The sequence below is a fragment of the Dama dama genome, chromosome 5 (genome assembly GCF_033118175.1).
Source record: "Dama dama isolate Ldn47 chromosome 5, ASM3311817v1, whole genome shotgun sequence".
NCBI lineage: Eukaryota > Metazoa > Chordata > Mammalia > Artiodactyla > Cervidae > Dama > Dama dama.
Window position 1 is genome coordinate 100,949,667 of NC_083685.1, and position 12,005 is coordinate 100,961,671.

General features: G+C 46.3%; 1 protein-coding gene across 3 annotated transcripts in view; it reads left to right on the forward strand.

The window, feature by feature from the left end:
- Nucleotides 1–6,134: 6,134 nt before the first annotated feature.
- The window catches only part of MYOCD (myocardin), an 87,913-nt gene continuing 82,042 nt past the window's right edge, over nt 6,135–12,005 (forward strand). For all 3 annotated transcript variants that reach the window (XM_061143513.1, XM_061143511.1, XM_061143512.1), the window contains exon 1: nt 6,135–6,483. Coding sequence is in view for 2 of the 3 variants with exons in the window: in XM_061143511.1 (XP_060999494.1) it covers nt 6,429–6,483 (55 nt within the window). In the remaining variant the exon portion in view is untranslated. The remainder of the gene's footprint in view (nt 6,484–12,005) is intronic.

Consider the following 12,005-nt stretch of genomic DNA (forward strand, 5'->3'; position numbering starts at 1 on the left):
AGTAAGGGAGAGACAGTAGGAGCAAATTAAGGGGTAGGTTAGGAGGTTTTTAGGAGGAGAATGGAGAAAGCATGGTGAAAGATTGGAGGTGGGGAAAACACAGGGGTGTGGACGGTGAGGCATCACCCAAGCCAGAAACTCAGGGGTAGATCTCCCCTTCACTTGACAGGAACTCCCAGGAAAGGGGTAGTTTTGTAGGGAAACTTGGCAAGAGGGAGTACAAGTTAGGTTTTGTACCTCTTATTTTCAAAGAAACCCCAGTGGAGAAGGCATTTGAATACATGAGAAAGGACCAACAATGCCTGATCCCAAGAGAATCTAGAGAGACAAAAACTGACAAGTGTCTATTGGACAAATAGGTCATTTCTTGTTATCTCGGTGCCCCTGCAGAATAGACAATACAAAGGGGAACTGAAGAATTTGCACCATATCAATGGCACCCACCCACGACTGAATGACGACCCTGAGTCCAGCTGTGGGCAGTGCATTTCCATCTTCCATACCCTCCATGGCAAGCAAGTCACAGCAGTGCAACAGGCTCTTGCATATACCCTGGGCCAGGGACACCATCATAGCTTAAATTCAGTACCAATCAGCCTAATGGAGCTGAGACCACTGGAGCAGTTTGAGTCAAACACTGTTAGATTTATGTTTTTTTGTTGTTTTTGTTTCCATTTTTTTAGAATTGAGGTACAGTTGTTGGCTTCCCTGGTAGGTCAGCTGGTAAAGAATCCACCTGCAATGTTAGAGATCCCAGTTCAATTCCTGGGTTGGGAAGATTCCCCTGGAGAAGGGATAGGCTACCCACTCCAGTATTCTTGGGCTTCCCTAGTGACTCAGATGGTAGAGTCCACCTGTAATGTAGGAGACATGGGTTCGATCCCTGTGTTGGGAAGATCCCCTGGAGGAGGAAATGACAACCCTCTCCAGTATTCTTGCCTGGAGAATCCCCATGGACAGAGGAGCCTGGCAGGCTGTACAGTCCATAGCGTCGCAAAGAGTCAGACACAACTGAGCAACTATGCATAGCACAGTTGATTTACAGAGTTGTATTAATTTCTACTGTACAACAAAGTGATTCAGCTACATATATATATATATATATACACACACACATTCTTTTTATTTTTTCCATTATGGTTTATCATAGGGTATGGAATATAGTTACCCATGCTATACAATAGAACCCTGTTGTTTATCCATTCCATACGTAATAACGTAACATCTGCTAAGCCCAACCCCCTTCACCTTGGCAACCACACATCTGTTCTCCGTATCTGTGAGTCTGTTTCTATTTCACAGACACGTCCGTTTGTGTCCTATTTTAGATCCCACATATAAGTGATATCATATGGGATCAGTCTTTGTCTGACTTCGCTGAGTGTGATCATCTCTAGTTGTATCCACGTGTTGCAAATGGCATTACTTTGTTCTTTTTGTGGATGTGTAATATTCCATTGTGTATATACACCACATCTTCTTAATCCATTCATCTGTCAATGGACATTTATGCTGGCTCCATGTCCTCGCTCTTGTAAATCCTGCTGCTATGAACATAGGGGAAGATGATGATGATGAGATGATGTTAGTCACTCAGTTGTGTCCAAATCTTTGCGACCCCATGCACTGTAGCCTGCCAGGCCCCTCTGTCCATGGCATTTCCCAAGCAAGAATACTGGAGTGGGTTGTCATTCCCTTCTCCAGGGGATCTTCCCAACTCAGGGATCAAACCTGCATTTCCTGTATTGCAGGCTGATTCTTTACCATCTGAGCCACCAGGAAAGCCCACAGGGGTCAGATGCACGTTCTTTATTTCAGATCTACGCTCCTCCCCACCTCTTAAAGTGAGAGCAGCAAGGAAGAAGCCGAACAGGAGGCAAAAGGCATATGTGTGACTTTTCAACACAGTGACCCTGTTCTGCAAAAGTGCCCAACCCAGTGGCTCTAACTCTGAAGTATCAAATTAGATTCCCTTGTCTTGGGCAGGGGTGAGACAGAGAAGGAAAGGTGAGAGGCATTGCTGGCAGGCAGAGGAAGAAGAAGGAGCTGCGACCAAAACTCTCAACTGAAACTACTTTCTTCATATTTGTTTAACTTAGAAGTCATTCAGCCATGTCTGACTCTTTGAGACCCCACGGACTGTAGGCTGCCAGGTTCCTCCATCCATGGGATTTTCCAGGCAAGAATACTGGAGTGGGTTGCCACATCCTTCTCCAATTGTTTAACTTACAGTCTCTGTTTAAATCAGGCCAAAGTCCTTTTGTATTCACATTCATGAGAGAAAACAGGCTACGTTCATAGGGTGGTTCATATGAGTTCCATCTGAGATTTCATTACTGATGTAGTAATGACGTGGGATTTCTGGTTTATTGGGAGTTTCGGGGGGTCCCGCCACTCTGTTCCAGCCCTTAGAGATCCAAGATAATGTCTGCTTCATCTTTATAACCCCTAGAGTTCTAGAACACACCCTGTGCTTCATACGCATTTCTGGAACTGAAACTGACAGGAAATTGAGAAATTGATAGGCAGAGGCTGAATTCCTTAAACAGGTCATTGGTAGTCCAGATTCACCCCTCCATTCTGGGATCTAGATAGAGACCCTTGGAGATCAGAGCACAGATGTCATCACAGGGGTCGCCAAGCAGAACTACACGAGTCTCCCTGAGCTCACACACGTTTCACCGGCCCCAGAGGTGGATTTACCGGGAAGGCAATGGGGGTCCCCCAACTTGCACTGGATGTATGGGTACCTAGAGGAGCTGTGAATTCTCCAGAGTTCCAGGTGGGAAAGGAAGCAGGTTGTAACTGGTAAACATTTCTGTGTTGCCATTGCCGGTCAGTTGACCACGCATCTCAGAAGACTTGAATCACTCCAGGTCACAAGGGTAGCTTAGATTCAAATGGAGATCTCCCTGGCAGCTCCTGTCTCTCCCTTACATCCCATCACATGCCAGGCTCCCTCCAGGCCTCAGGGAGAGAGCAAGTCCCCCGAGACGTGCAGCCGCTGTGATCAAATTGCGACAGAGCCTTGGGGGCTCTGGTGCTGTGTTAGTCCGCTGCTCTCAAAACTCAGCAGCCTGGAAGATCAGCTTCCCTCGGGACAGCCTCTTTTAAATTCCACCCCCCAAAAAAATTTTTTCTTTTTTTTAGAAAAATTGCTTGCATAGAGAGGGGGATGGATGAGCTTCTATATGAGCATATTTATGTCCATAGATATTCCATGCCATAGGCTGTATAAATCCCAGAGAGCAGATGTCAGCAGCTCCACACTCAGATGGGAAACTTAAGGAAGGCTACAGTTACTAGTATTTCTTAAATGTACTCAAAAAAGAAACTACACTCCCAGACACACACACACACTCACACACACACACACACACACACACACACACACACACACAAACTCTCTCTTTCTGTCTCTCTCTCTTTCTCTCTGTCTCTCTCTCCCTCGCTCAGGCCTGCAGAGGAAAAACAATCTACTCCTGTCCAACTCATCTGGGTCAGGCAGACCCTTATCCCAACTTTCACTGCAAGAAGAGTTCTCTGCCAAGTTGCCATGTATCTCTCTTCAGCTCTACAACCCTCAGGATAAAAATCTGTTTTGGCTTTTTTTTTTTTTTTTTTAATGTGACTCAGAATAGTTTTTTCTCTACTCAGATAATTTAGCAACATTCCTTCTTCCACCAATCTCTCCCCTATTGAGTACCTCCCTGCCACAGGCATCTCAAAGCTGGCCAGGGTTCTTCCAGGCCCCAGGGCATCTCTATTCCCCAATCTCCCTCCCCTTGACCTCTTTTCATTGAAGATCAGGAGCCTCAGGTTCAGCCAAGGAGGAGAACATGCTGGTAGGGAAAGTGGTCACTTTGTGTCACAAATAACATAATACCACTACCCCCCATGTTCACATCATAACCCCAGGAATCTGTATTTTCCATCACATGGTGAAGAAGAGTTAAAGAATGCATGTGGGGACTTTCCTTGAAGTCCAGTGATTAAGATTCTGTGCTTCCATTGCGAGGGTGTGGGTTTGACCCCTGGTTGGGGAACTAAGTTCCCACATACCATGTGGCACGGCCGAAAAATTAAAAATTTTTTTATTTGCTTCCATATTTATTTCCCTTTAAAATGAATTATATTTGCGTGCTCTTTACCTACTTTTTCTTTTTTCAAAAAAGTATTTTTAATTGAAAGATGATTGGTTTACAATATTGTGTTGGCTTCCACCATGTATCAACATGAATCAGCCATAGATACATATATGTCCCCTCCCTCCTAAACCTGCCTGCCACCTCCCACCCCATCCCAACCCTCTAGGTAAAATTAGATAGCCAGTGGAAATATACTGTATGATGCAGAAAGCTCAAATCCAACGCACTACGATAACCTAAAAAAATTTTTTAAATATTATAAAAAAAAAGATGCAGGTGGAATTAAGATTGATAATCAGCTGAACTTACCACAGGGTTTATCCAAGGTGGGCCCAGTATAATCACAAGGTCCTTAAACGTGGACGAGGGGGACAAAGGGGAGAGGGCAGAGCCATCTCACATGAGAATAACTGGGCCCATCAAGATGACTTTGAACCTGAAGAAGCCACGAGACATAAAACATGGGCGCCCTCTAGAAGCTGGAAAGGGCAAGGAAACAGTTCTCCCCTAAATCTTCCATAAGGGAATGTGGTCCTGATAAGACTGGGAAGTTAGCCGGGTGAGACCCACCGTGGACTTGTGACCACCAGAACTGCAAGGTAATAAATCTGTGTTATATGAAATTACTCAAGGTGTAATTTATTCCAGCAAGACTAGGAGACTGAGGTCTTCTGCAGGAGCAGGTGGCACAGAACCTGAGCTGCTAATGAGCTCATCCTTGGAAAACAGGCCTCCAGGGACAGGACCCTAGCTCCAAGAGGAACAAGGACCCAGCTGCTCTGCCTCTCTGATGTGTCAGGAGTCAGATGGTCTATTCCAGAAGACCTCAGTTATGCAAACTACTGGTCAGATCCCAAGGACTGGAGGATTTGGGCAAGGCCCAAACTCAAAGCATTATAGGTTGTCCCAGGAGCTATGGTCACATCAGGTCTTCACCTGTCACCCATTTATCTTGGAAGAGTTTTGCGCTCTCAGACAATAAGTGGGCATGTATGTAAGTAACAGATGCTACTTCGAGGCCCACATGCATAGAACGTTGCAGATAAATTCAACCCAACGCTGTATGTGTATATAGTTTAGTTTTTATTTTCTGTGCCTAACAATTAAGTAAACTTCTTCAGGTCTTGAGAGCAGGTTTCATCTACAGAGGCACCTGTCACATCTGGCACATTCTGGATGCGCAGTCCCTCGGGGTCGGAATCGAGATAGATTTGCCCCTAAGGAAGGAGGGACTCTCTCCTGGAAAAAGTCAGTCTTTCCAACCTGAACCCAAGCCCAGCTCCGACATCCCTCTGCTCCCTAGACTCTCCCTCCTTGAGCCCCGCCCAAGGGCAGGAAGCTCTTCAAAGGGCTTCCAAGTCTTGTCTCTCCCCCAGGAGGGAGAGCATTGAGCCCCGGCTGGATCTGCAGCCATTCTGACTGCAGAAAAATGAAAAGCGTTTCGTTTTTAGCGTGGACCTGTGTCCAGGTTTGATACGGGAACTGCGGGAAGTTTGTTCGGTCTCTGCCTCTGCAGACGGGGAGAGAGCGTGCGGACCCTGGGAACGCTGGGATCCTAGGTTATTTGTCAGAGCGCCGTGCGCCCCGGGAGCGCAAGTGTCCCCCTAGGGTGGGACACACCCACCGCCTACAGCCGTTCCCCTCGCCGTCTCCCAGGCTGCGGACAAGGAAAGCTCCCTCCCCGGGGGTCCTCACCCTCCCACCTACGCGCCCGGCGCCGCGCCCCTCCGGTCCCCTCCCCGCCCCCCCCCCCCACTCCGGCTCCGCTCCCCGCCCGCGCCCCCGCATCCCTGCCTCCCACCCTCGCGCAGGCCGAGTCCAGACCCGCTCCCGGGACTCCGGCGGCTGCGAGTCCCGGGCGCCGCTCGCTGCTCCTGATTGGTTGAGCTCCTGTCAGTAGTAAAAAAGGATCAGATAGCAAACTGGGGACCTTCATAAAGGCGTGGTGGGGTGGGGATGCTCGAGCAGCGGGCAGCCTATGACATCAGCCGCGCACGCCTGGGATGCCCGCGGCGCCCGGCCAGACCCCGAGGAGGCGCAGGGTCCCGCCGGCCGAGAGCGCAGTAGCCCCGCTGCGGCGAGGGGGGAGCCGCCGCTTTCCGGGGGAGACGGGTTTCGGTCCCTGGCTGCCGCTGTACTCCTACCCGGGGGAGCTCGCGGAGAGTTGGATGAATTCTGGGTTGTTCACTGCGGTCAGCTGAGCTCCCGGGAGCCCGTTCCTGGTGGACATCAGGGGGCGTCTGGCTAAGGGACCAGCGGCTCTCTGAGACTCAACTCAACATGACACTCCTGGGGTCTGAGCACTCTTTGCTGATTAGGACCAAGTTCAGATCAGGTAGGGCGGACACTGAGCGTTCCTTCTCCAGCTCTTCCTCCTCTTCTCCGTCTCAGCTGCACACTGCTTTCCAGCGCACGCTTCAGAGCCCGCCTTGGTTCCTGTACCTCTGTCCCCCAGAAGCACATTTGGGAAGTCAAGAATTTTATTAGCCTTGGGGGAGCGGGGGTGGCTTTCATGTCTTCTGTTGTCAATGCTTTGAGCCGCAGAGCGTGGTTTGGTTTGTGAGAAGGCCAATCCTTTTATTTTTGTCTCTGTATCTGTGACTAGGAAAAAAAATTGGGGGGGCGGGGGGGGGGTGGGGGGAGAGGGGGAGGGTGCATCCAAAAAGGAATAACCTTGAAAATGAGCTCTTGGGGATTTCAGGTCTGAGAGTTGAGAACTGTGAGAAGATGAACCTGGTGCTGGGCATTACATACAGGAGCCACTTCAAATGTAGCTAATCCAAACAAATGTATTTCCCAAAAAAAGTCACTTGGGGAAAGTAAAAATAGCAAATTTGGAGCGCACCAAGTATTCAAAATGACATCACTGTAGGAAAAAAAAAAAGTCTAGTGCCACAAATATTTTTTCCCAAACCATCCGATATTTATAAATGGAGACCTTCCCCCCCAAATTTCTGTCCCGATAGAGAAACTTCTCCGAGGACACTGAAGGAAGGTGAGTGGGGGAGGAGATCAGGCCTTTAACTGCCCCTCAAACAGGCTGGCGCGTGTCCTCGCCCCTGGAAGACCTTGGTGTGTGAGTCTGCACACTGAGGCAGGGACAGTTCTTCAGTTCTTTCTCAGCAGCTCTATGTAGAATATTGGTTTTAAAAAAGCGGGGACAAACTGCTCAATAAATGGCACAGCTGCTGCCTAGAAGATGCCATGTCTGCATGCTCAGTCGCTCCAGTCGTGACCGACTCTTTGCAACGCTGTGGACTGTATCGAGCCAGGCTCCTCTGTCCATGGGATTCCCCAGGCAAGAATACTGGAGAGGGTTGTCATGCCCTCCTCCCAGGGATCTTCCTGACCCAGGGATGGAACCCGCACCTCCTGCTTTGGGAGGCCTGGGTTCTTTACCACTAGTGCCACCTGGGAAGCCCAGAAGATGCTGTGAGTTACTTTAAACTGTGATGTGAACATTTCCCGTAACAGGTGTTATAAGGATGCTGGCATAGTTTGCTAAGTTTTCCATAGGCTTTCTACATGGGACCACTCAGCGTGTCACTTGGAAGGAGGTTACAAAATATGAGAAGAGTGGATGCTGTAAAGTAGGGTCCTCTGGGACCTCTTTAGGTGCTTCTGGCTTTTAGATGTCTGTGGGATCCCGTGGAGATTTTCTATGGTTCTGTACTGTCAAAGCGAGGTAAAAACTTGAGAACTTAGGCTCAAGACAAAGCGCCCTGAAATAAGACTCAGCGCCCTAAGAGCTAGGGTGAGTCTGTGAGGCAGTAGGTTCTGCAGTGAGTAAATCCATCCTTTCCGTGGTGAGGTGAGGTGCCTGGTCCGTTAATCTGCTAGAGACACAGACACGGCCACCACTTCGCATTTTGGTCAGGACCGCAGGGCAACACTGCCACCTTTCTGAAGAACAGAGGATGTGAGTTTGTTCTGTGAGAAGCTCCACACATTTCAGATGCACCCTCACCAGTTTCCTGTAGGGCCGGGGGAGGGCCTGGTTTTTCTCTGGATGGATTTGGGGATGTACTTGATAGTAGAATTTCAAAACAGGCTTGTCAAACGATGCTTCCTTCAGCTGCAGTGCAGAGGAGAGTCAGACAGTTCTCCTAATTCCTGCCTTGGTGGGTTGGTGGAGTCCCGTGTCTCCCAGGCAGACCTTCCAGACCTGGACCCTGGAGCTTCTCAGAATCCCAATGGCAGCCTCACTTTGGTTGTTCTTGGTTGGTTTGTGTGTTTAACTTGGACATGCTTTTGTTCACAGAAAGTGTTGCTTTGGGAAAACTTGCTATCAAAGCAGACAAAGGCAGGCTTAATCTTCCAACTTCGATAAACAGAGAAACAGAGGGTCTGAAAATGGACAAAGTGGTTTGGTCGTCTGAGATGTAAGGAGTTGATGATGTCCTGAAAGATAGAAAAGAAGATACACTGAATATAAAACTAAGTAGACATCATTTTTCTTGTGTGATTATTCTTCCTGGCGATCATTACCACTGTAGCTGCGGGAACACAGAAGGCTGGCTGGCAGAAGGGGAGCATAAGGGCCTCTTCAAGAGTCCTCGGTTTACTTTATCGCTAACAACGGATCGAGAAGCCTCTTCTCTGTTTTGATTTCTCTCTCTCTCTCTTTCTCTCTTGTTTTCTTTTTTTTTTTTCTTCTTTTCCTTTTCTTTCACAAACTGCTCAAAATGTAAACTCATAAAACTCTATCTCACTGCTAATGTCTGCTTTGATAGTAGATTCTGGTGTATTTCATTTAAAATGTTTCAAAAAGCAAAGGAAACAAAATTGTTCTCTGATCATAGTAAGATGGTAGGACTGGTTTATAAGGCAGCAGATGACTGTTTCCACTCTGAAACTAACATTATGGTAACAGTTTCCAAGTGTCTTTGTATAAACTGTATTTGAGTGACCTTGTTATTGAACTGCAAAGTCTGCTACCGGGGCAATAAACATGAAAGTTAACGTGGACAAACATGTTTAGTGATCTAAACTCACCCTACTGGAATGCCAGACTCCCTGGGTTTTTAGCAGCTATCTCTTCTTATCAGCTGTATAACCTGAAACCTTAGATAAATTACATAATTTTCTCTGCCTTAATTTGTTTTGTTTTAATAATGAGAAGAATCATAGGATTGTTGTGACAAATGTGGTAATACAAGCAGAGCATTTAAAAAAATGCCTGGCACTTAGTAAGCCCACAAAAAAATACTGTTCTACTATTCATATTCATTTACAGGGTGGTCCTAGGCTTGTCAGTTCTTCCCTGTGACTCTTGGTTGCTTCATCTGTAAATGTCTAGATCGGGCTAGGTGATTTCTCCCACCCTTGAGAAACATTTTATGGTTCTGTGAAAATGTAAAGATTGGGAATAAGTAAAATTGTGATCGGGCTGTGTGTCAGTTGGGCATACATCATAGACAGTTTACTTAAGTGCAGTCATTTTAGTGTTGTTTTTGAACTAACCACATTTTCTTGTATTTCGTCTTCTAGTTGTTATGTCAGTATCTATAGTCGGTATCACTGTTGATAATCTTCGATTACCATAATCTTGTGCCAGTAAGACACAAGGACCCACATGTGCGCGCGCACACACACACACGCCATGCACAAAGGATCAAAAGGAGAGAGACAGGTCCATTAGTGGCTTCCCCTTTTAAAGAACTATTGTGTTTCTTTTGCTTTGTTCTCTTTTTCTCTTCTTCCCATTCAAACAGCTCATACAAAGGTGGACTCTGGTTTCTACCATGACCTTGACTCTATCCCTCAGAAATTTAGGGTTGTCAAGATTTAGCAAATCAAAATGCAAGATATCTAGTTGAATTTGAGATAAGCAGTGATTAATTTTTTAGCCTGTTACAATATCAGGAGTATACTTTCACCTAAACTGGACATTCTGCGTTTTCTGTGGTAGCTGGGCTATAAAACTTTGTATATTCACCAAATTTAATTGGTCTCTTCAGATCTCATTTTTTTTTTTTTCATCTACAAAATAGAGGATTTGAGTGGTTCATCTCTGCAGTTAGTTTTTAAATTTTCCCAAATGAATAGCCCAAGTACTTTTGTAAAGTTTTGGTGCCTATAAGCTTCATAAAAGCATCACTATGTCATTTTTTAACTGTCATATCCTTGGGGAACTGGACATAGAATAGATGCTCAGTAAGTTTTTCTTGAGTGGATTGATGAATAATTCACACCTGCCGTCTTAATAATTTGTTGGTTTAGTTCAGTCACTAAATCATGTCTGACTCTTTTGTGACCCCACGGGCTGTAGCCCTCCAGGCTCCTCCATCTGTGGGATTTCCCAGTCAAGAATACTGGAGTAGGTTGCTGTTTCCTTCTTCAGGTGATCTTCCCAACTCAGGGATAGAACCCACATCTCCTGCTTTGGTAGGCGGGTTCTTTACCACTGAGCCACCAGGAAAGCCCTGACTTTATGATTAGCCCATTATTATTCTAAGATTATTCTGAAGGCAGTCTTTTCAATTGCTTCATATGTTCAGTGTTCTTTTCATAATTTGGTATTTTGCGAGAACAAAACACCATAGCCTGGGTAGCAAAACAACAGACATTTAATTTCTCCAGGGGCTGGAAGTCCAACATTACCATCATGGTAATTTTCTGGTCAGAGTTCTCTCCCTGGCTTGCAGACGGTCACTTTCTCACTATGTCCTCACATGGCAGACAGAAAGACAGACAGATAGACAGTGAGCTCTCTGATCTCTTCTCACAAGGACCCTGATCTCATCACGAGGGCCCCACTATCGAGACCTCGTCTAAACCTAATTATTCCCAAAGGCTTCATCTCCAAGGACATCCCTGATGGTCCAGCGGTTAAGACTCCAATCTCCCAATGCAGAGGATTCTGGTTTGATCCCTGGTCGGGAAACTAGATCCCGCATGCTGCAACTGAGACCCAGCCAGAGAAATAAGTAAAATAAATAAACCAAGTCTGTTAAAAAAAAAAAAATACTATCACATACAGAGGTTAGGGCTTCAGCATGTGAATTTGGTATGTGGTGGATATGTGGGGGCAGAGTTCAGCCCATAAGAACAGCTAAGGTCACATATTCATAGGTCCCAGGGGTTAGGATGTGAACATCTCTGGGGAAGGAGACATTATTCTGCCTATGATAGTAGCAGCCACTATGCCATTCCTCACTATAACCCCTCCACATGTCTCTGTCCTACAGACTGTTCTTCAGCCCTTTTCCCTGCATATGGATTATCCAGCCTTAATCCCATTGTTGTCTGCAGGGTGGTCCTCAGAAGACTCATTTCATAGTATGTTAAAGTTGTTCAGCAGGAAATTCAAGGGACACAAGGACTTCCTTGGTGGCCCAGGCATTAAGACTTCACCTTCTAATGCAGGGGGTTTGGCTTCGATCCCTGGTTGGAAAACTACGACCCCACATGCCTCTCAGGCAAAAAAAACAAAACATAAGACAGAAGCAATATGGAAACACACTCAATAAAGGCTTCTGAAAAATATGGCTCACATCAAAACAAAAAAAGGAAAGAGGGAAGCAGAGAATAGTGAAAAATTAAATTGGATTTTTAATTGCAGAATTTCTGAAGACTTTACTATTTCTAATGTCAATTATGAGCTTCTAAAAGGCAGTGATTCCCAGCCATGTTTCACCTTTATTCACGCCGCATCTCAGAGGGCAAGTTTAGCTGGACAGATACATCATGGAAAATTTTTTCTGGACAGAGAGGCTCACAGTTTCCAAGCATGATTTCTCTAATGGGGTTAATCTCTACACGTAGGTCACTGACAGGCCCTCCGCACCAGCCAGGTGTAAACTCTGATGCTTTTCCTTCCCCCACCTCACTCCTCAAACCTCTGTTATTTATTGT